This window comes from Amphibalanus amphitrite, unplaced genomic scaffold, assembly GCF_019059575.1.
Source record: "Amphibalanus amphitrite isolate SeventyFive unplaced genomic scaffold, NRLGWU_Aamphi_draft 000910F_arrow, whole genome shotgun sequence".
Classification (NCBI taxonomy): Eukaryota; Metazoa; Arthropoda; class Thecostraca; order Balanomorpha; family Balanidae; genus Amphibalanus; species Amphibalanus amphitrite.
In genome coordinates this window covers 204,043-228,325 of record NW_024882404.1, presented here as the reverse complement: position 1 = coordinate 228,325, position 24,283 = coordinate 204,043, and the positions used below count along the sequence as shown (strand labels likewise).

General features: G+C 47.1%; 1 protein-coding gene across 1 annotated transcript in view; it reads left to right on the top strand.

The window, feature by feature from the left end:
- LOC122367951 (cadherin-23-like) overlaps positions 1-24,283 on the top strand; it is a 56,373-nt gene that overhangs the window by 18,102 nt on the left and 13,988 nt on the right. Inside the window, exons 9-30 of the mRNA XM_043341505.1 lie at positions 1,286-1,403; positions 1,720-1,826; positions 3,356-3,491; positions 3,819-3,996; positions 5,069-5,212; positions 5,437-5,640; positions 6,987-7,155; positions 9,794-9,999; positions 10,721-10,941; positions 11,349-11,533; positions 12,616-12,761; positions 13,120-13,244; positions 14,701-14,856; positions 15,215-15,339; positions 15,506-15,613; positions 15,911-16,025; positions 16,413-16,573; positions 19,077-19,260; positions 21,262-21,362; positions 21,759-21,884; positions 22,710-22,842; positions 24,020-24,195. Of these exons, the coding sequence (XP_043197440.1) occupies positions 1,286-1,403; positions 1,720-1,826; positions 3,356-3,491; positions 3,819-3,996; positions 5,069-5,212; positions 5,437-5,640; positions 6,987-7,155; positions 9,794-9,999; positions 10,721-10,941; positions 11,349-11,533; positions 12,616-12,761; positions 13,120-13,244; positions 14,701-14,856; positions 15,215-15,339; positions 15,506-15,613; positions 15,911-16,025; positions 16,413-16,573; positions 19,077-19,260; positions 21,262-21,362; positions 21,759-21,884; positions 22,710-22,842; positions 24,020-24,195 (3,324 nt within the window). The remainder of the gene's footprint in view (positions 1-1,285; positions 1,404-1,719; positions 1,827-3,355; positions 3,492-3,818; positions 3,997-5,068; positions 5,213-5,436; positions 5,641-6,986; positions 7,156-9,793; positions 10,000-10,720; positions 10,942-11,348; positions 11,534-12,615; positions 12,762-13,119; positions 13,245-14,700; positions 14,857-15,214; positions 15,340-15,505; positions 15,614-15,910; positions 16,026-16,412; positions 16,574-19,076; positions 19,261-21,261; positions 21,363-21,758; positions 21,885-22,709; positions 22,843-24,019; positions 24,196-24,283) is intronic.

Here is a 24,283-nt window from a genome sequence, read left to right as displayed (position 1 = left end):
CCTCCCCTTGGAGTTTTCCTGGATCCGCCCCTGGACGTCACAGCCCAAAATTACCTCCTTCCCCAGGCCACATTACTGTCATAAAGCTGATTCTTTTTACTCTGTAGGCACCACAACAAAGTTCAGACCAAGTTTTAAGCGATTTTTCAACGAACAAACCCATTTAAATCAGAATGACTAAACGAGGTGACGTCACACTAACGGTCGCTCCATGTTGAAGATAGGGCCGTGCACAAGGCCCATTTTCAAATGAAGGGAACGAATTTCTTCAACACCAAGAGGCCGCGGGGGTTGCAACCTAGATAGATAGTGGTTTCTGAACCTCGCCGCAAACTTGGCTATCTCAACTCAAACCCCATGTTAAAGGTGGGATAGTCCCTTTAAAGCGCCTTGCACCATTTTACACGTGTTTTAATCTTTGCAGATAGCCCGGAATCGGATAAGCCACGTAACTAAAAACCCGTGAGAGGATTTCTCTCGGATAAACGGGAATAAACAAAGAACGTGCAATGTTTACCTTTGCGCTTTGAATCCCTTCTTTCTTACCTACCTTCGCCGGTCGATTTGTTTACCAACCTTCACGTAGTGACTTTGTTTCTTCTTGCGACGTGGATACCGTAAAAGGCTGAAATTTAAAAGCTGAACCAGATGGAATAAGACTTGCCATCTAATCGTTATTTCGACACGACGTGGTTCCTTAGCATCAGGCCTGGTCATTTCCCACGATCAATTAGGTACATACAATTATCATAAAGCATGAACGCTTATTTGCAACGTGGTATATGTTTGGCATTGCATGTTCAAGACGCGCTGATCCATATTGCCGCTTCACTGCTAATACTATTCCTTTTTGCATTTAAATTCAATCATTGGCCATAGTTGTTTGAGGAACCATCCCGACAATTGGCACTGAGCACACAACTATTCCGGCGTTGTGTGTTTCGTTTCGGCCTTTCAGCATAACAGATTGAACACTGAAATGAACCACCTGCAAAACAGTTCGACAGTTCGCCAGACATCGGCATTGAGCGAGCCAGCTCGGCATATGACAAATAGTTTCAACCATTGACGATTTGTTTTGCACAACGTTGAACCATTCGCTCAATGTCGAGTTGTAGATGAAGACCGCCGAATAGTTTTTGCACAATGGTGATTCTTTGTGACCAACCGCCCATTTGTAGCGCTACCTGTTTGGCGAATGTATACAAATGTTTTGTCCAATAGTCAAAAGGCAAAGAAGTGTATTACGATGTGTTTTACTGCAATCGTGGCCGAATGTCTCCAGGGCACACTGGTGCTTGATATCTTGGCCAGAGACGGAGACACAGGCATTCCCCGCGAGCTCAAGCTGGCCATTATTGGCGACAACCTCGGCTACTTCCGGCTAGAGGACCCGGTCAGAGGTAAGGTCAAAGGTCAGCGACGGGAGGGCAAAAGTCAAGGTTGAGAGGTCAGAGTTCTGGGGAGATAGATGCAAATATCGGAGGCGATATTGCTTGAAGATGGAAAGATGGTTTTCAGGTGTACCTATTCAGGAAGAGGATAGCTGGGCTAGGGACGATATTTGAGGTCACGCATGCTGCAATGTCTAAAAAACATGCAGGTACCTTCATAATCGTCGAGCACCCATGATATGAGATGTGGCACTTACCTACCTCCATGTTTCGCGGCTTCCCCGGCAATTGCGTTACATTTGAAGCCACTTTGTTTCTTTTTCAGGACCAAATGGTGCATACAGTACAAAACTGATCACAGGGAATACCACACTGGACAGAGAAAACCCCGATATTCTTCGAAACGTGGGACTTTACCAGTTTCACCTCGAGGTGAGAACCGTATGAATAGTTTCTTCTTGGTACTATAAATCGTATTACTACTGAACAATTTGTAAACGCTCGGCAAAGAGCCGTCGCCCTATTTGCTATCATTTAGTCACAATTCCGGCATACACTCATTCTGAAAAAGTTGTGTAACTAATCTTTACTGCAGTTACAATGTCAACGAAGCGGTTTGAGGCGTTCGACCGATATTTATTACTTTGTCACAATTTTAAAACACATTATGATCTTAAAAAACATCAACCATTATGATGTTTGAAACATTTTTAACATCACAAGGTAATTAGAGTTTTTTTTCGGCTTGTTGCCCTCACTTTCAAAGTGAATCTTCTATTATAGCTAAACATTCATTTCACGAGCATTGGATTTGCGTTATTGCTTTTGCCGTGTCAAATGACAAATAAGTCCGAAGTCATGTTGGTAGGCAATGCATCCGAGGAAGGAGGGCGAGTGTGTCAATATTACCTTTTGCAGGAATCGCAATATGCTGATGAATAGTCAGACAACTCTGCTGCGAATCCAATCAAAGTACTTTCATTTATCACATCCACGAATTTATCGCATTGACAATAATCCAATGAAGCATTAATGAAAGCAAGGTGTTATTAAGAATGACAGCTCTTCCAAAAACTCATGGTAATTAATGCTTGGACGACTGGAGTAGGTACCTCCCAAATCGCATTTATAAAATGGAAATACCTTTACACCCCGCCTCCTTTGTCTCCTTGCGCCACCTCTAGTGTCCAGACAGTGCGACATAGCCCCTCGGGTGGCGCAATTGTCGACATTCGAGGCGCAGCAGAGCGAAGGCTCTGTCAATACCCAACGGGCCTGTGCCAGACGTCAGATGAGTTTGCCAGAACTGAGAGAATTATTGATGACGAACGTACACCCGTGGGGGGCGGCGTCAGACTTATCACGAAAGTGACAAACCTAGACAGCGTCGCTGCCTGCACAGGTGGAATCCGGATCGAACGCGTGGCTTTTGGCCTGTTGGGAAACATGGTTAGGATGCACTCAATAGGAAAAAAGGATGTTCTTGCATCATAGACGTGGTATGGCGGTCTCTCTCTCTCTCTCTCTCTCTCTCTCTCTCTCTCTCTCTCTCTCTCTCTCTCTCTCTCTCTCTTCGTCTCTGTCTTTGGCTGTCTGTCTTGCTTAAATTAATATGCCGTGAAGCTACGTGTTTCACTTACCTACTCCGGTATTATATTTTTACAAAACTTGAAAGGAAGGGTGATCCGATGCAGAGAAATGTGAGTGATTGACATAGCTTTTGAACTAAAATTAAAGTCAACCTGTTTAAACATAAGATGATTGGTGACGAGGAACCTTACAAACATCGCCTACCCGCGTCTTCCACTCAAGAACCTCACAAATACCCCTCACTTGTCTCCCACTCAGGAACTTTCCAAAGATCGCTCAACCATGTCTTCCACTCAGGAACGTAACAAATATCGCCCTCTTATCTCTCATTATGAACCCTCACAACTATCGCGTTCTTGTCCTCCACCCAGGCCGAAGAAGTGGTTCCCGAGGGCGGCGTGGGAGAGAAAGTGGTCACCAACGTCACCGTGGTGGTCACAGACGAGGACGACCAGCTGCCCGTCTTCAACAAGAACCAGTTCCTCGTCTTCATACCGGAGGATACTGGTGAGCAGCGGATGAGATAGCGCTCATAACGGCGCGAGGATCTGACACGGCTGGGCTGGTCGCTCGCGTTTTTATAAAGTTCACCGTTTATGTTTCTTTACAGTAGCATTACGCCAAATGAAAATTATTTTTGCTCATTTGAAATCATGACAAAATGCTGATATAAATCTTACCAATTTATCAACGGGTTAAGTACCATGACAAAGTTTTTTTTCACACACTATGCATTTGATAATTATCGCTAAACGTATTTTTGGCTAACCAATGATTATTCGACAATTCATACATCTCTGACTCTTTATCTCCCCCCCCCCCCTTTACCCCCAGCGAACGGCACCCCTCTCCCTGGTCTGGAGATGCTGGTCTCCGACTCGGACGAGGGCGCCGGGTCTCAGTTTGACCTGCGACTGAGGGACGTCCAGGCCAGTGAGGGCGTGTTTGACATATTTCCCACCTCAGCTGCCGGACGCACCCCCGTTCTGATCAAAGTCACCGACTCGTCCAGGTAAGAGGTCAACGCAGGGTCGCGCACATACAACTCATAATTAAGCAAATATTTTTGTTTTAAATTTATGATAAAATAAATAAATATACAGTATGAAAATATACTCTGTCCGTCCACTATGGCAGATGAACTTTAACATTAAATATTCATATCGTAACGTTCGTTTCATTCACAGCGACTTCGGGTCAAGTTATTAGGGACCTCATGGTGATAGGTTCGGCGTCTCATTACCACACTTTTGCCTCCCAATTATATCTGACTGCTTGGAATTTTCACCACGGGATTGGGGTCACACCGATAGGCTTAAGGGTTTTCACGACGAAACCTATACCAGTGGTTTTAATTATGGGCGCGATATGAGCAACACGGCAAGCATGTAACCTGATGGCAAAATCAATTATGGTTGAGCGAACCTCTCGGTGTTACAGTACAGGTATAACATGTCTGACACCTAATGAGTTTCACTTTTTCCGCCAACATCCGCGCTTGTTTTATGTGACTTGCTGCTCACGAGCGAACCAATTTCCTGAATGCTCTTCTTTCATCTTAGTCCCTCTGGTTGCTGAACTTTGTTATCCCTGCCTGGGATCTTCCACTATTATCTATTACTTTTTCTTTCATTTTTTCTTACTTTTCTCCGTTAATTCTATCGCCCCATTCTCAAAACCCCAACGTTTGACCTTTCATGCCCCACGTGACCCCATCCTAAATGACCTTTCCTGACCCACGACCGATATGACTTGTGACCCCATCTTATCCGTGTGACCTTATTTGACCTTCCTACCCTCAAGGACATGCCTGCACCATATTTATTCCACTCTACCCTGTCTGACCTTCATAGTACCTACCCTCTCTGACCCGCTTGAACTTTGATCTGACCAGTAACCTAGCCATCGCCTCTAACCCTTATGACCTAATCTAACCTCATCTGACCTACCTACCCCTCTGACCCGCTTGACCTTATCTGACCTCATCTTACCTACACATCCCCTCTTACCGTATGACCTCATCTAACCTACCTGCCCCCTCTGACCTCTATGACCTACCTGTCCCCCTCCCCCGGCGTCCACAGACTAAACTACGAGCAGGAGACGGAGCGCCAGTTCGTGTTTGCCGTGGTCGCCTCCCAGGGCAAGGCCGAGGTCTCTGCCACAGTCACCGTACTCGTCACTGATGCTAATGACAACGCGCCAGAGTTTGACCGGGATTCGTTCAGGTGAGTCGAGTTCGGTTTAGTTGCTGTTTGATTTATTTATTTGCGTGCAGTTTGTCTCTGTCCAGTGTGGCAACAACAGGCAAAACTATTGTCTAAAATGAAGAATCTGCCAATTGTTGCAACAGCCAACACTGGGCGGAGAGTCAGGTCAATGATCAAAACTCCAATGACTTTGATTATTCGCTTCTCTGACCAACCAATGACCAATGTCCTATCTCCGGCAGTTTCTCCGTGCCGGAGGACGCGGCCGCCGGTCACGTGCTCGGTGACGTCACGGCACGTGACCGGGACAGCGGTCAGCTGGGTGCGGTGCACTACCGCCTGAGGGGATTCGGAGCAGAGAGGTTCCACGTGAACAAGGTCACCGGTCAGCTGAGCGTCGGACAGTGCACGTTCGTGCCGTGCCTCGACTATGAGGACCAGAAGAGGTGAGGTTGTGAGTCGTAATACAGACATGGGTCGCGTGATACCCTCAGGCTGATGACATAAAGCATCTGGGACAGCATGAGTGCGCGAGCAATATGCCATTTTGATGTTATGCCAACAACCGATGGAAACCGATGAAAAAAAAAGTTTTTATTCTTCACATTACTGAAAAAGTCACAAAAAGAGGGGGTTTCATGGCAAGGGTCCTCGATTGACAAAGTTCCATAAACGGGCCAGGACAAAATGAGCGTGCAGAGCAAATATAACTTTTAAACTCAGTTTAAGTACATCACGCTTATAATCAAAAGAAATACATTGCGTGTTAACCCTCGCATGTGTAGGGGGGGGTCGGATGGACCCCCCATGGTTTTTCGCGAATAACTCGCGTAAAAAGCGGCTGATCGCGACGAAACTTTCAGTACCCTCACATTCATCAATTTTACACCTACCCTGAAAATTTCATGACCCTGACCCAAATGACCTTTGACCTGTGACCTCTTTTCCGAGACCATGTTTGGCCGGAATCGCGATTCTGCGTATGTCGGCTCGCATTAGCCGCGCGTTTGCAAGCTTTTCGTGGTTTCAAACGCTCAAACATGTGATTTGATGTTGGTTCCATGCATTAGGGTGGGTGTCAAGGTCACCTGAAGGTCAGGTCAGGTTATTGACCTTTGGTGACCTCGGGTGACCTCGGTTCACTTTTTCGAGATGTACATGTTTCTAGGCTAGTTTTTGGAGCTGAATTCGAATTTAGCAACCATTTGAACATTTACGAAGTAGTTTTGGTGCCTTCGTAACATGTTACGAAGCTGTCAGAGGCGGTTGACACGTACTACGAATACCCGTCACGACGCCTACTGGTTGACCTGACCTGACCTGACCCGACCTGGTCTAAATGCTTAAAGACATCATCTGTGATCAAAACTAACACGATATTCGTGATCAGCACCCCGAAAAACCCCTTAGCAGCCACACTTTACGACTTTCTAACAGGTCCCGATTTTCCCGACTTTGGGTCATTGACCTGACCTGGAAGGTCAACCAATGACCTAGGACCTTAAAATTGGGTATCATCGGCTTCCTCTCGTCACGGGCAACACGCTCGTTTTTTCCGCGAAGCTCTAGCTCGATCAGGGGCCAAACGGCAAGGGGGGTCCAACCGACCCCCCCCCCCCCACACACACATTAGAAGCTGGCAAACGCCGCACACATGCGAGGGTTAAATCTGCACACAAAAAAAAATACTCTCATATATAAACTCAGACACCAACAGAAACTACAAAGCATCTTCCTCTGCTCAGAATCGAACCCACACTCTCCCGTTACTGACCACTCACCGTGTCCCCAGCTACGCGCTGACCGTGGTGGCACGTGACGGCGGCAACCGAACCTCCACGGCCTCGGTCTTTGTGGACGTGACGGATGTGAATGACAACCGACCCCAGTTCGCCGAGAGGGAGTACAGGAGAACGCTGGAGGACGGGAGTGATGCCTTCTTCCCCGACTTTTACGTCAAGGTGAGACACGTGACGTTGTGAGAGTGAGGGAACTCGAATGTGTGAGTGTAAAATAAATGAGTTCGAATTAGAGGTGGCAAAAGATGAAAATTTTGGGAACCAGACTCGAACCAGACCCGGCTGGACATTTCTGGAACCAGTCAGAACCGGTCTAAGTTGGAACCGGAACCAGTTGGACCCGTTCCCCAAAGGTCAATTAATACAAACTACTTGTAAGCATCATTAGCTGCATCATGTAAAAGAGCCTATTTCCCACTGGGAATACTCATGAGCTACTGTGTGCAAAGAAATATTCACTTCATTCACTTCATATTTTGCAATAATGTGTAGTGTGCAAGATGTATAGTTTATGGTAGGACCCGGTTGGACCCGTCAGAAAATTTCCAGGAACCGGTCTGGACTCATATGGGTCCAGACTGGTTCTTTGGACCGGGTCCTCGGGTCCACATTTTGCCACCTCTAGTTCGAATGAATGGATTAGGGGAAGTTGGGGCAATGCCGGAGTTGGGGCAAAGCCGAAATTCGAGATATTTCGAAAACCGTAAGACATGGATGCCACTTGTCAGTGATGCTCTGAAGCTTAAGTGACTACAATTATCGCATGCTCGTTACGAGTCGTCATTCGGAATACTTCGGCTGTGAGGGCGCCAAGAGCGTTTTCAAGGTACGCGTTCCTTGTACTACATGCGCCTTTGAAGCTGCATTTCGTACTCATTATGCTACCGTTTGTCTGGCCAATTCGGTCAATTAATCTTCAGCATGTCTTTGCATAAGTGTGCTGCCTATTTGAAATTTATACGGCACGTTGAAAAGTTATGGGCCTGCAAATGAAAGTATGGCTGGCTGGGGTAATGCCGAAAACGTGCAATTACGCACGTTAAAGCACGCTACGTGGACTTTACTGCTGTAGAATAGCAACGCGAATTTTTAGTCACACAAATTACACTTTCAACCGACACAACGGCCTGTTACCTATAAGGAATTATTTACCTGGCATTTTCTTATTATATCACACAATTATAACTTCCAGTGTGCACCAAGCGTCCTCAAGCTCTTAAAGCGCGTGTCAGCTTTGATAAATTCTGGATAAAGTTTGAGATAAAGTGGCAAAACATCAATGTCGGCATTCCCCGTAGATCATTTCTCCCATTTTCGGCTTTCCCCGCAGTCCGGGGCAACGCCGAAAAAGTCACTTCTTTGATATTTTTAGTTTGTGCGCTTAACGGTATGCGAATTCATCAAATGCGCCTGGTATGTATGAAAGGCAAAAGATTGGCCTCTCGAATGACGCCAACAAGAATAGCTTATGTTGTCTACCTTGCGTGCTACGGGCGTCAGAAAAAAAGTATTCGGCGTTCCCCCAACTTCCCCTATGAATGATAAAATGGATGTTGGGCTGTTTTTGACATGTTCCTGTGTATGCAAGCATGTCACAACGGTAATACCAAAACCAAAAGGATGATATATCTCGGCAGACCATCTGATGACCGTGCCAGTGAGCATGCTAAAGTAATTAAATATTTATTGTAGTAAATTGAAATCAGTGCACTGCAAATAGCATGAAAGAATTTGATAGTACCTGTGCACATGCGTTCATATTTATTTCTAGCTGCTCGTGTTTCACTGACAAATGTAACTTGTCTCTCCGGCTGTGCCTGATGCTTTTTAATTTTTATATCGGCAATGGTCTGTGAATTGCGCGCAACTGCACATAATGTTCAATTTATCTGTACGTTAGACGTTCTCTGATCATTAAAGTCCATCTTTGCCTCAAAACTTAAACGAGTTTGTCGTTGATGGTCTCTGTGTTGCTGGATTTCGATTGATCCACCAAAGCTTCAAATGCTATAACTTATGTAAGTGTTGTAGTTGCAAGTCATTCGAAGCGTGGGATTTCTTTGAAAGAAAATAATTTCAAGATAGCTTATGTGCGCTTTTCTAATGTTTTTATATTGAAGGTATCAACACTGTGTAGAGTGCTGCAGGGCAAGTAGTTTGAAGACTGAAGTCCATTATAAATTAAAGGACTTAATTATGAGACAAACTAATACCCGCTTCGGACGAAATGAAAGAAGCGTTCGTGTTTGAAGATAATCTCCCTCTGATCTGCCCCTGGTCGTTTTTATAATAGTCTTGTGTGGTGCTAGCACAAGGGTTTGGCTTTTGAGATTCTCGAAATCATGCCTTTTGTGAGTTTTAGCCTTTTGGGGTGGTTATTCCCAGTCTGATTATCTTACAACACCCTACCTTATGTTAAGAAAATTGCGAAGATTACCTAACACCAGGATAAAGTAGCGACACTTGAATCGAAAGTAGTAAACCTGCACAAAAAATAACTTACATCAAAAAATATGCTGGATGTTCTATGAAATACTGTGAAGACATCATGTTTCCACGATAGCAAAATTATCGTTCAACCCATACAATTCACTTTTAATTCACTTTTACAATAACTCAATCTCGAGTGCAAACCTCTGCAAACCTCTCCTCTCCGAACCAAACCTCTCCCGAGTTTCCAAGCACAAGGTCAGTCAGGTCAGGACCTGACTGACCTGACCTGGCCTGGCCTGACCTGATCCGATCAGGCACACTCGATTTGACCTGGATGACCTGACTGACCTGACCCATCCCTCCCCAGGCAACTGACGCTGACGAGGATGGTCAATCAGCCGTCACTTACGCAATCATCGAGGGTAACCTCAACGCTACATTCGCCGTTGACCCGACCTCGGGTCAGGTCACTGTGGCACGCGCCGTGCGGCACAGTGACACTGCCAGTGGCCGGTTTGACCTGGTCATTGAAGCCACGGACAGTGGTCAGCCTCCTCTCAGCAGTAACGTGCGGTAAGTGACTTTCGCCGCGGGGATGGTAAGAAGAAAACAGCACGAGGAGTTGTTTGTCAGCTATGTAGAGCACAGCACACGGTAGTCAACAATGAGAACGAGTCATTCCATTCTGTTCCAAATTGTTGGACTGGAATAATGGACATAAATGAAAAACTTAACGGATGCCGCTACAAAACATCTTCTTTGTGTAGGCTTGGATGCATCAGAGAAGCGGAAAGCTATTCACGGGGAACTCCCGTCACTTCCCCAGCAGTTCCCGCACCCAAAGATCACCTTAGAACAAATTATAAATAAACGATATTATCGGACAGTTTATTCGAGTGGGAGATTCAGCGGAAAATCACATCAGGGTCCATTAGGATCACATAATGGGTAATAAATAATGCGTATGTTGTGTGGTTTTATTCTTGCCAAATTCATAAGCCGATTGTGTCTAATCATAATAGAGCCAGTTTTTTGTTTGAGAGAGAGATGATAGCTGTATTTGATATGCACTTTTTCTTGCGCTTGCATAAGACGATCAACGTGCGATTTATTCCGCGTATGTGCCACTGGTAAGATTATGATATAATAAAAACGTCAGACTTATCTACCACCGATGCGTACATTTATTGCATCACTGCTGCAATAACCGATTGTCAGAACTCTAGCGTGAGCCAATCATGCTCTATACTTAGTACCAAGCCTTACAGCTTCCCTTCCCTCCCCCTGCCCACAGTGTGTTTGTGGTGGTCGGTCGCGACTCCAACGAAGCTCCCATCTTCCGCTCATCGCCCTACTCGGCATCCATCAACGAGACGGCGTCGGCGGGTCAGCGCGTGCTTCGTGTCTCCGCCAATGATCCCGACGCCTCTGATGCCGAGCTGGCGTATTATCTGCAGGAGGGAGCTGCCGATACTTTTCAGATTAACGGGCGAGGAGAGATATCCGTGAGGGAAGGTACGCAGGGTTTGTCGGATGTTGGAGAAGTTTGGGGTTGGGCTCTGGGAATCAGGGAGGGTTCGCACGTGGGTCTGTTTAGAGATCAAGGCAGGTCGACTGGCCTCTTGGAAATATGCATGAGAACTGAGGAGAGAAGGTTGGTGGTTAACCCACGCATTACTGGGAAATATTCCGTAACGCGAGTGACTTGGGACTGAAATACTTTCGGGCTGAAGCTACACGCCTGTAGCTCCTGGTTGAAGGATGCCCCGGCATAAGTCATTTCGAGGCCTCACTTCACAGTCCACACTTATGCCACATGCAGGGTGGCTCTCGCTCGCTCGTCTGTCGCCCCAACACGCGCCTCACTGGCTAGTGAGCTGACCGTGACCTTCCCCTGACCTGACCCATGACCTCTCGCCCAGGAGCAGTGCTGGACCTGGAACGTGGAGGTCAGCCCGAGTACGACCTCATCATCCACGCCGTTGACCGAGGTCAACCGAGGAAAACGGGCACCGCACAGGTCACCATTACAGTCGGGGATATCAACGACTCACCGCCGCGCTTTGAGCCCAACTCCTACGTGGAATATGTGCCGGAAAATTCACAGGTGAGTGAACTCCAGGTGCTTTATGGGGAGTGAACTAAAAGCAGGCGTGGGGTTTAATGGGGGAGGGGTTAATGGATGGAATCATCGCGGGTAGCAACGTGCAATGAGCGATGAGAATACTTTCAGTGTGTAGGTAGTGGTGTTTGGTGGCTAGGGGTGATGTAAGGCAGTTATACACTATGATGTGATTGTTTGATGTGATGTTTTCGTGTGTCCGGTTGGAGTAAATGGAGTAAATGATACGGTGTCTGGGTGGAAAGTGAGCACTAGTCGTATTTGATGTTGATTTGTCAATGGGTGACATTGAACTGCTTGTTCGTGGGATGTAATAACTAATATGGTGGATCAAATGGATGGGTAACACGAGATCAAATTTGACCTTTAATTAGTTTTTGTTCTTCTTAGCTGAAGTGGAGGCCCGTTGTTCCGCAAGTCCGGGATGATGCATTCGCTTTCATCCGCCTGTCATTTTCCGAGAACTCGCTAATTACATGGTGATGTGGATTTTTGTTATATAAGAGTCCAAGTCACAATATTGGCTCCCTCCCTCGCTCCTACCCCTGCAGTCCTCTCTCCACCCCCTGTCACTCTCTCCGCTCTTTTTCTTTCCGGCGCCTCTGTCTAGCCGTAGCTGTTCCCTGTTACACTTTTGACCTCTGCAGCCTGCACTGTCGCCCTAATCCATCGCTTTCCTCGAACAGGCAACCTTTTCAATCACCTGCTCCTTGCACTCCTTTCCTGCCGGGTCACTTAGTAATAATCACTACAACCTGCACTCCATGGGGTTCCCCACCGGCCTGACGGTGACATATCAAAAATAAAATAAAAAAGAAACAAGACACAATAAAACTATCCCCTAGCCCCAGCCAGGTCGCTCTGAAATGACCTTGTACACAACCGTGTCATTTTGTGAGGAGTAAATGACCTCTCCCCTTCTCCTCCCCAGCCGGGTCGTTCTGTGGTGCCCTCTCCCTTCCCCAGACTGCCCTTCCAAGCTAGGCAGCTGTTTAATGACCTCCCCACGCTCCCTTTCCTCAGCCAGATCGCCTTCTGTAATGCCCCCCCCCCCCCTTTCTTCCCAGCCGGGTCGCTCTGTGGTGACCGTCGCCGCGGCCGACCTTGACCAGACGGCCGAACTGCGCTACCAGCTGGTCCTACCGATTATGGCGCGGGACCGGGCCGGTGTCACCGTGCCCGCTAATGTCACCGACTTCAGCCGGTGGCTGGCGTGAGTAGACCAACTCCGGTGTCGGTTGTTTATTTACTTTAGCTAACAAAAATAATAATAATGCGTGTTAATGAAAGGAAGCCAAATTAGAGCGCTTACCAATTCAAAAATATCCATAACTAAACGGTCAGTTAGTTTGCAACGTAACTAGGTAGATTGCAAACTACTGGCATGTCAGGTTGTTTGAAAAGTAAGCAAATACGTTTCAAAACAACTGATTTCGTATACCAACGGTAACATCATTATAGCACTTGCTATTTTTAGTTGCACAATGGGTCAACGTTCCCGAAAGTTCCCCTCCAATTCCCGTCAATCATCCGTAAGTCACCATTTTAACTATAACCTCCGTTTCCGCCAGCGTGAACGCCCGGACCGGAGAGGTGACTGTGAACACCACGCTGGACCACAGTCTGGCGGCCGTCCTGGTCTGTCAGATACGAGTCACAGACGTCAACACGGAGATCGGGGAGCGGTCCGACACAGGTATATTGGCGTATCTGTACAGTGCCCAGTGGCCTGACAGTGGCCGTAGACATAATATAATTTTACACCTATCCTGGGGGTAAATACCGAAGGGGTAAGTTGTCTGGTTTGTAAAGAAGTTAAGGTTTGTTGGTTTGCAAAGTTAGCCGTGTGCTTTGGTTTGTAGTTTGCAAAAAAAAACTGGGTTGGCTTTCACAAAGTCCCTTACCCAATCCTCGGGGTCACTCGTTAATGGGTAAGAGCTCACCCCTCAGAAAAATAGCCGGCTACCTTTATCTCATGCTCCTACCTCTTCCTAGAACCTACCCATGCTTCTGAATAAGGCCACTGAAGAGTGGGTGCTGCCAACATGGCGTTAAAGGAACTATCCCACCTTTAACATGGGGTTTGAGTTGAGATAGCCAAGTTTGCGGCGAGGTTCAGATTAGAAACCACTATCTATCTAGGTTGCAACCCCCGCGGCCTCTTGGTGTTGAAGAAATTCGTTCCCTTCATTTGAAAATGGGCCTTGTACAAGGCCCTATCTTCAACATGGAGCGACCGTTAGTGTGACGTCACCTCGTTTAGTCATTCTGATTTAAATGGGTTTGTTCGTTGAAAAATCGCTTAAAACTTGGTCTGAACTTTGTTGTGGTGCCTACTGCCTACAGAGTAAAAAGAATCAGCTTTATGACAGTAATGTGGCCTGGGGAAGGAGGTAATTTTGGGCTGTGACGTCACATATTTGAAAGTTTGTGTTTGGAATATGGGAAGCCTAAGATGTTTAATGAAAAATAAATGCCAGAACCGTGTTCCTGGTCATCCAATCCATAAAGTCGGGCACAATTTAACTGGTTTTAACAACATTTTAGAAGGTGGGATAGTCCCTTTAATGTCCCTTATCCTTCCACAATGCCCCTCATCCTATCCGTATCCTTACCATAGTATTGTGTTTGACATCTCATATTCACCTCAACTGAAAACCCATGATGATGGATGGGAATATTGTATGTATAGAAAAATAAATAGATTAATAAATAAATTAATTAATAATAAATAAATGACTGGGTTTGATGTTTTGATGAGCTGCTGCTGGCTTTTGATGTCTGGGTGACTACACAGAAAGAGACAGATGTGTCGATTATCGTTAAATTGTCTAGTTTTTTTTTTACCATACACTGGCTAGAAGTGCGATGAACGATGAACTCAAACCAATTATGATGTTCGTGGTAAAAACAAGCTCATCAAATGTTCAGAAATAATCATAGGGTGAGTCAATCGTCTCTTGTTTCTTGATGTCAATAACACTACCACAAAAAGCTGACGCCCATTCGGTCTGTACAAATGATGCAGTTGTTTGATGCTCTTTCACATCGCTGCGCTGCTTTCAAAGCCTGTCAGTGACACTGCCTTGTCTCTCTCATCGGCCTGGATGCGACACGCCAAGTGTCCTTACTGCTGCTGCCTTCTTTTCCAGCCGAGTTGACGGTGTTCATTCAGGCGTTCAGTGACAACAAGCCCGTGTTCGAGGCGCCCTGGCTGCCCAGTGACCCGGTCATTGGTGTGTCGGTACCCGAGGAGGGTCAGTCCGGGTCAACTATCTACACACTGCGCGCAAAGGACCCCGTGTCAGGTTAGGGAACTCACTAGAGCGGGGCTATTCGTGCTGGTGAATTGTCAGGAAGGTGTTTTTGCTGTGCGCCGAGTGTCTAAGCCTGAGGGGAACATGGATACTTACTCAGTAAATAAAAAAGCCGTCTTATTTAGAGCCTTTAGCTCAATAGCAATGCCGTTTACAACGCTCCATAGATTGAAGTTTGGCCGTGCAAATAGAAAAGATGGAAGCTGAGAAAAGGTGTGAACTGGAACGCATATCACTTATGAGTAATCCTGTAACACGAATTTGGTTATACTGTAATACGAACTACTATACACATTTTGAGAATAACCCACTACTAATGCCGTATGACCCCGCCGTTTGACTCATCCAGGTCAGGCTGTGACCCGGTACGAAGAGATAGCCGGCTCGGACGTCGACGACTGGTTCTCGGTGGATGAGAGTGTCGGCGAAGTGATGATCAACCGACGGCTGGACTTTGACACCATGGAGAATAAGGTAAAAGGCTGAAAATGAAACGTTACCGTAGTTTTATTATGATGTAACTAAAACTCCTGCAAACGAAAAAACAAGCTGACGAATAATTTCAGCTCGCTCTAAAAGATGTCCATGTTTCTTATGGATAATCAATTGTGTGGTTTATAAATATGTTTGTTTTTTCCAGACGCTTGGACTGCGTGTCCGTGCCGTTTCTGGTCAGCGCTCCTCCCAGGCGCTGGTTCTGGTCACCGTGACCGATATCAACGACAACCAGCCACTCTTCGGTCAGAAGGTAAGGAGTTGGCGATATGTGATCAGTGCTTTCGCCACGTGACCAGTGTGGAATGAGGAAGGATGCAACATGTCACAATGAAGGAGCTCAATGGCTTGTAGAACCGTGCTTTACAGAAATTAAGGGACGTATGTGTTTTTGATGGTACGATTATTTATCCGGGACATGACATCTGTTCACGTAACTTACAATTTCCCATAACCTGGGTCACGACCTTTGCTAGCCAAGGTCACAATCACGACCTTCACCGAGGTCACGCCCCCCCCCCCCTCACCGAGATCATAACTTCTTTTGCAGACGTACGAGGTTGAGGTGTCTGAAGAGACCTACTATCCGACGGTGATAGCGACCATCACGGCACGAGATATCGACTCGGAGAGTGGCTACGGAAATGTTACTTTCTCACTGGCAGGTGAGTTAGCTAGGTTTATCCGGTTTATCACTGACTGTTGAGTAACATATGAACATACTGACTTATTCGTTAGATGAGAAATTACCTTAATCGCCGATTGGCTATCATCACACTTCCCAGTCACCCACGAGCTATCACCTTGTTACCCACGGGCGAAATATAACTTTTTTCAAATTAACCAATGCGTTGGATTACTGTCTAACTGTATTACTATTGTCACTCTCGAAGCCTCATCACATTGTTGGGCCGATTGTTATCTTACCCCCTGCGAATCAAGGGCAGCGTGTCTTCACTCCATGGTGTACCGACTACCGTGTGACATTTTCACATACGCGGGAGACGTATCGGTCTATTACACCTCACCCTCCCCCTATTTTCATTTTCCAGGCACCACGGCCGATCAGTTCCACATCGAGCCCGTGGCCGGCACGTTGCACGTGGCACGTGGCGTCCGGCTGGACCGCGAGTCGACGCCCGTGCACCTGCTGCGCGTGGTGACCCAGGATAACCCCACGGGCGACGAGCCGCCAAACAAGTCCTACGCACAGGTGGGTCGGCTGAACGCCTTCAGGGAAGGGGAGGGGGGAGGGGTAGAGAGAGAACTGCAAGTGAGAAAGTTATTCGTCCTGTTAGGAATCCCCTACATTCAGGTGGAAATACTCTACGTTCAGGTAAAAATGGCCTACGTTCAGTTGGGAATGCGCTACGTTCAGGTGGAAATACCCTATGTGCAGATGACAAAGTTCTTCGTTCAGTGAGGAATGTCCCACGTTCAAATGGGAATTTCCCACGTTCAGGTGAAAAATCTTCTGTTCGGTTCCGGAGGCTCCGTGCCAAGTTATGAAAGCTCACGGGAAATATAAGAGTGTCCGAAACTGCTATGGGAGAGTCATCTATCTAACCGACATTGATGGTTCCTCTATGCCACCTGTTGACATCACGACTCTCTTGCGTACCTATATGCAGTCATGACTCGTGCATCTTACGATACTCCTGGGATGTCGTAATAATTAAATATTGTGCTGTTTTTGTGCTGTTCTCGTCTCGTCGGAGTAGTGTAACGTGTTGCCTGGGTAATGCTATTCTGCGCTGTCGCCACGTGTCCTCTGGTATTTCACACGCCAACGACACTTATTTAGCCGGATGATAGACAAGGACTGTAGGAGAGCGATGGGTAGATAAGGATGGTGAGGAAGACGCCAGCCGCTGCCCGATTCCAGCCTCTCGATGGCGAGACCACTGTAATCGGACAGATCAACCGATACTCCGGCGCCTCGATGGCAAGGTTAGCCGGAGCCGGCTGGTCGCACCCCTGTCTGAGCGGAGACCCCGCACCCGAGCCTCGATGGCAAGACCCGGGGAACGAGTTTAAGCTCAGTGACTCGATGGCGAGACACTGTGGCCGCCTCCCTCACACACCCCGGAAGAGGCCGTGTTATGAGTCCCGGATGAAAGGAAATGATCGGCTACTCGCACGCTGAGAAGACTCGCTGCTGTTCACTGTCGCGTCCCTTTTGCCACTGGTCCAGCTCCTCTCCACACCAGTTAAGATATTTTCACTTGCTGTATTGTGCACCACCACCACACCGCAGCCAGAGCACCACTTCCACCCACACAGCGAGCACTTCCCCGCCGAGCATCCAGAACGAACTGGCCCTCGAGCCCCGTGCGCCGACCTGAGGTCACCTCGCCGGCGCCCCGAGGGCAGGAGCCCACACAACCAATCACGCGGCCGCTTACAATGAGCTAGCTCAGTGCCGGCTAGAGGTGGCAAAATGTGGACCCGAGGACCCGGTCCAAAGAACCAGTCTGGACCCATATGAGTCCAGACCGGTTCCTGGAAATTTTCTGACGGGTCCAACCGGGTCCTACCATAAACTATACATCTTGCACACTACACATTATTGCAAAATATGAAGTGAATGAAGTGAATATTTCTTTGCACACAGTAGCTCATGAGTATTCCCAGTGGGAAATAGGCTCTTTTACATGATGCAGCTAATGATGCTTACAAGTAGTTTGTATTAATTGACCTTTGGGGAACGGGTCCAACTGGTTCCGGTTCCAACTTAGACCGGTTCTGACTGGTTCCAGAAATGTCCAGCCGGGTCTGGTTCGAGTCTGGTTCCCAAAATTTTCATCTTTTGCCACCTCTAGTGCCGGCATAGCCCCGAGCGCCACGTGGTCGGCCGGCCGCCACATGGCCCGCTCGGAGGTCCGGGCGGCCCGGCCTGCAGCCGCCGGTGCTAACATGCGCGGATAGATGAGGCACTTGGTCATGCATGCATCAGGTCATGCATCAGGTATATGGTCATCTAAAAAAAAAAATATTCCTGTGAAATAAGTCAGCCTTTGAGACGTGCTCACCAATTCCGATATTTATGTGTTATCGTAAGAAAGATGGGGTCCGTAAATTCAACAGCCTTATTGGCTTATTATTTTATTCTGTTATTGTTTGAAAGATTTATTTTTTTCCTTCCTTTGCTTTATTTTTCATAAGAATAGCTATTTTAAGGCGCAAGGAAATAACTGTCAGAATGAATAAAACTAGTCAAACATTATGCGATAAAGTTTGCATGGAATTCCCTGTATAAACAACGATGAAACATTTAAGATAAACCGAGCGAAACTCTATACAAAAGTAGCAACCATTCAGATATAAAGCATCTTCAAACATCAAACATCTTCGAAGATACGCGCCACCCAAATTGCTCTCTTCTGCCTCCCCCCCCCCCCCCCCGACTATCTGCTAACCCTCTAACTCCTATCCCCTCCCCGCCCTCCCGCCAGCCTACAGTAACGGCCATGGCATCTTCAGCCATCTCTAGAGATACCCGTTACACCCGGGCTCTTCTCTACCTTCTGACCTCCCCTCCCCCCCCCCGCCCGGCTCCCCTCACGCCCCTGTGCCCCTCCCCTAACACCACCTCCCCCCGCCGCTCGCAACTCAGTTGACAGTAATAGCCAACTTCAGCCATTTCTAGAGATACCCGTTGCCCAATTCGCTCTCCTCTACCCCCTATGACCCCTGACGCCCCCTTCCCTCATCAGCTGACAGTGACCGTGACCGACGAGAACGACAACCGTCCCCTGTTCTCCGAGGACGGCTACACGGCCGTGGTGGCAGAGAACGCCCTTCCGGGCACGGCAGTCATCACCGTCACTGCCTCCGACCTGGACGAGGGCGACAGCGGACACGTGCGCTATAGCATCGTCGACGCTGGCACCGCAGAAGGTAGGGAATGATATTTTCCTGTTAAATCATGGATAAACTCGCTCGCTCGCTCGCTGCGCCCGCTCGCTCGATAATATACGACAGGAGAAAGTAGGATGAATTTTGTTTGTTTTGTTTGTAGGCTTAGGTCTTGTCAATATAAGGAAAGAATCACTGATTTCTTCTATTAGTCAAAATATCATAAAAATGATAGTTGGGTAAAATTAGGGAAAGGCAAGGAGCTGCGACCACCACCAGTAAGTGCGTCGTCTTTGCTCGGGCCGTCCCGACGGACACGCCGCCAGGCCACGCTAACGGTCATCAGGCTGGAAATTCATTCCCAACGAAAATTTATCCAGTACAGTTGCGATGTTACCAGTTAACTGTCTGCCCTGGAGAACCAGGGAGGGCGGTCAAAGAATGTAATGAATGAGTCCCGAGGGCAGTTACGTCTGGCAAAGAAGTTGTATATTTCTTGAGGCCTGTTGTGGAAAGTGGCCTAACTCGATGACTGCGAGTTCGCGGCCGGGGAGCTCCACATTGTCTGCGTTGCGTCATCACATTCAGCTTGCATATTACATATAAGGTACACTTTATATTACATTCGACTGGCGAGAGAGGGCCAAGCTAGACCCGGGACGACCGCGTCACTTTCTACTTGCGATGCTAAAAACTTCTGATTAATGGGCGCAAAATGACCTTGTAGTCTGCTAGCCCTATAAAGCCCCAATAAACAACAAAAAACTTCGGATTAAAACGATCACCGGTGAACTGAACGCAGGCGAGGTTGGGTGGTGTCATATACAAAAACAGCCATTCACCGTGCTACCCTGGTCCGAAACCACCAATTCATTCTTTCGAACCGAATTTAAAAAATAAATATCTGAAGTGGAGACTGGGTATGGTATTGAATAACTATAGTTTTGTTGGCGGAACAACTGAGAGCATCGCTTTGCTGTGTTGTTTGTTCAACTATGCATTCGTTAGAATTTCAATGTTTGACGTTTTATAAGCTCACTCGATTTGGTCTGTTACCTGACATAGGTGGTTTTGGTACTTCCACATGTTTTAATGTGCTTTGAATTTTGATCAGTCTTTTTATTTTTGGACCGAAAAGTTGTACATCAAAGACACAGAGCCATTATTTTATCAAATATAACCCTAATTCTCAGGTCTAAAACTGAAAATCCCAGCAGAATTGCGTCTTTGATGAGTTAACATGTCAGCTGCACCAGGACACATGCAGCCGATGCCAGCGACCCAATATTATTTCATAATCTCTTTGATGTCAGAGATTAAAACATCAAATTAAATAGTCCCAACACCGCCCGAGCCTTACTGCATTAGAGCTTTGGTTGTCAGCGGCCGCAAACATCAAACAAACTCCCACTGCCCGGTCGCTAGGGGTTTCGTCCGCGATTTTTTCAGACGACAGACGCATCGATCTCGGCTTATTCGATATTTTCGCGTGCCGATCGCGTAGCTCGTTAGCGGAGTTTGCACAGATTACGCTCGACAGGCGAGTTTGCAGTAACAGTCGAGTAGCGCACGACGGCGCTCGCCGGTCCCTCAGTTCCAACAACTCCAGTGAACTGTACTGCATCTGTTTAAACACCAGTGTAGCTTACAGCTCGTCTGCAATAATTTGATTGTTTTATTACTTTACACTGGGAAATCTGAAACAGAATAGTCGAAGCGCATTGATTCAGTTTGTACATAGATCACTGGACGCTGCATATATCACCCAAAGTACCTCTATCTGTTTTAGGATTTGAAACAAAAGATGTTTCCAGACGCATAGGAAATTATTCATGAGGGCGCGTAAATAAGTTAATTGTTGTACCTACTTAAAATCCCTTCTTCTTTACATTTGGTAGAATTACAGCCTATCGTAACAAAAACAGCGTCGTGTTGTTATGTGTTATCATGTTACCGTGTTATCAACACCAGCATTATGTCTGTCACCATACCGAGCGCCAACTGTCGCTGTCGTGTTCCAACAAAGCGTGTCCGTTATTTCAGGTTTATTTGACCTGGAGCCGGAGACGGGTGCGCTGAGCGTACTCGGTGACCTCTCAGGAAAAGGTCGCACCGCGCCCTACCGCCTCTCCATACGGGCCCAGGTCAGTCACCTCTCAGTGACAGGTCATTGACAGGTCACAGATAATGCACGTATGTAAATTGTACAGGTCACAGGCCATGGCCAGTTTAAACATTTAAAGAGAGCCCATGTATTACTGGCACAGGTCGAGGACGGGTCGAACATCCTTAGGGATTCAGATAGGAAGAATTTTTACACATAAACATTGACTCTACAGTTTCTTTCTATTTATATATAACTATCATTCTGTGTATCATTTTTTCCTAACACGTATTTTTAACAATTAGCTTTATTTCATAGCACTGAGACCATACACATTGTTGTCATCAAGTCATTAGTGCATGTAATCAATACCTGCCCGAAGTCCCTCATGAAAGCCTCACCCAGCAGCCACTGACGTTACGAAATCCGCCGACAGGACCAGGGCGACGACCCTCTGTTGAGTGACGTCACACTCGAGGTCTACATCGGTGACGTCAGCAACAATGACGGCATACCGCGCTTTGTGAAGCCAGAGCCCGGCGAGGCGGTCGGCGTCTTAGAGGTATGACGTCATCACAGAGTTGTGGGGTACTCAAATCGTCGGTGGGATTAGTTCGCAAAGCCCTTTGTGGCGTCGAGGTTGGATTTGTAGTTGGAAGAGAGCCAGTGCAAAATAAGCTAAATTGTGTGCGAAATGAAAGCAGACTTTAGTGGTTTGGTGTCAAACTGTTACCTACCTGTATGGCAATGACCCCAATAGTCAGATTAAAGCGATCTGATGGTATAAGGAATCGGAAATTAAATCTGCCAAGTTGTACAAGTTTGATAATGCAGGTAATTATCGTGTATCGTATTCCCCGGCTGCTTCAAACTGTATCTAATTCCAAAGCCTACCAACGTGCAAGCAATGTCGAGAGTTTGGAGTAGTTTGCATTTGAAGCATGTAGTTTGCATATGAAGCATGCAGTTTGCATATGCAAACAAGCATGTAAATATTGACTTCCTGAAGGCTTTGATGTCACTAGCAAGTTCCTCATCGTCTATAATTATTAGTAGAGCATTTGATAACGCATATCCAAAGCTACTATAAACTATGAACAAATTTGATTAAGCAGCCCAGTCCGGTAACGTTAATCTTTTGTCACGGTGACGGTCAAAGGAAAAATGTACCTTCCACTATCAATCATCCTCAGTCTTGCATCGATGTCAAATTCACTCTGAAATTACCGACTAATCTAGAGCATCATTTCCTCGACCTTTATAATGTGCCCTCTTCCCCACTCCGACCCTACCCTACCCTAAAAGCACAGCAGAACATATAGTTAGCGCCTGCTTATGCCCCTCTCGGTTTGCGCGTGTTGACATCCATCTCCGACTTTATTTTCAGAACCTCCCATCGGGGTCGCTGGTGCTGCACGCGCGGGCCACCGACCCTGACGACCCGCTGACCCCCAGCGGCCACTTGCAGTACTCCTTCCTCGGCGGCGACACGGTCTCCAAGGACGGACTCTTCAGCATCGGTCAGTATCGCGTCACACCTAAGCATTGGTCGGTATCGCTTCATGTTCAGTATCGCTTCGCTCCTCATCATCGGTCAGAAACGCTTCAAATCACAGACCTGCGTCGTTCAGTATCGGTTCAATCCTCAGTTTCGGTCAGAACTAGTGATCATACCGATGTTTTGACTTTTTGCTCGATACGGATGTAACTAAAAACAATGCTACGATGTCCAGTCACTGAAAGAGCGAGAGCTCGTGATACACACAATAAACATGGAAGCGGGCCTCACTCAGCGGGCATTTAAACGTATACCAACCTCACGTGCTTACGGTAAAAACGTGCATCGGTATGGGGTAAATAATTGTTATCACAGAGATACGCGCCAAAAAAAAAATGTAGGGTAACGATTATATTGGATTGTTTTTTTTATTCTTGTTAGGGCGTGCATCAGCCGCCAATCAATGTGTGCAACGCATTTTTGAGTATCTTATTATCTGCTGAAGTAATGGGTTGTTATTGTAGTCTGCATCGGCTACACGAAATAATTATGCAAATTTCTGACGCTACCAGATTCAATATGCCTCGAACTTTGCCCGACCTACCGCCTCGGGCAGGTCAGCAGTATGGCGCTGATATGAGGGATGCCAGGAATTCGTCGCAGCCTCTCAGCTATACCGGATGCAGTAATTTCACCGACCCGACCTGCTCCTGTGCTATCTGAAATCAATTATAGTCTTGCATAAGGCCTCTGGCACCAAAAATACTTGACTACGTGGAATCGGAAAGCTATTTTCGTACTTGCCTATGCATACGGTGGTAATTTCTCTTGCACCAGCTCCTAATCCAAACACATAGCTTCTCGGTAGAATTTCAAAGGGAAATTATTACGGTTATGCATTTACAACCATTACGGTTATAGTTTTTTCGATTTAGTGTGTACGGTGCAAAAAAACTAAGGAAATCTCAATCTATTTATATTTCGCAAATCTAGGAATCGCAATCTAGGTAGGTGTTTACGTGCATGAGGCTTATGATCCGCGTTCACAAACCTTCATCTAACATATGACATGTCTTGTTCCGCCAAAGCTTTCTTATCTAAGATAACCCGTAATCAGCGTCAAGCGCTCCAAACTACCAACATCTAACCCAACTCCAACATAACCACTCACCTCCCCTTGTCTCCCCCGTTTTCCACAGACTCTCGTACGGGCACGCTCCGCACCCGCGCCAGTCTGGACCGAGAGGAGACCTCGGAGCACCACCTCCTCCTACAGGCGTCAGACCGCGGTCAGCCCCCTCAGCAGGCCGTGCGGGCCCTGACCGTCACCGTGCGGGATGTGGATGACAACGAGCCACGCTTTGAACGGAGCAAGGTGGGTGGTGGGGTGTGACTGAGTCATGTATCTGTATCTGTGGAATCCTATCTGTATCTATAGTTCGTTTTTCTTAAGTTTGCCCCTC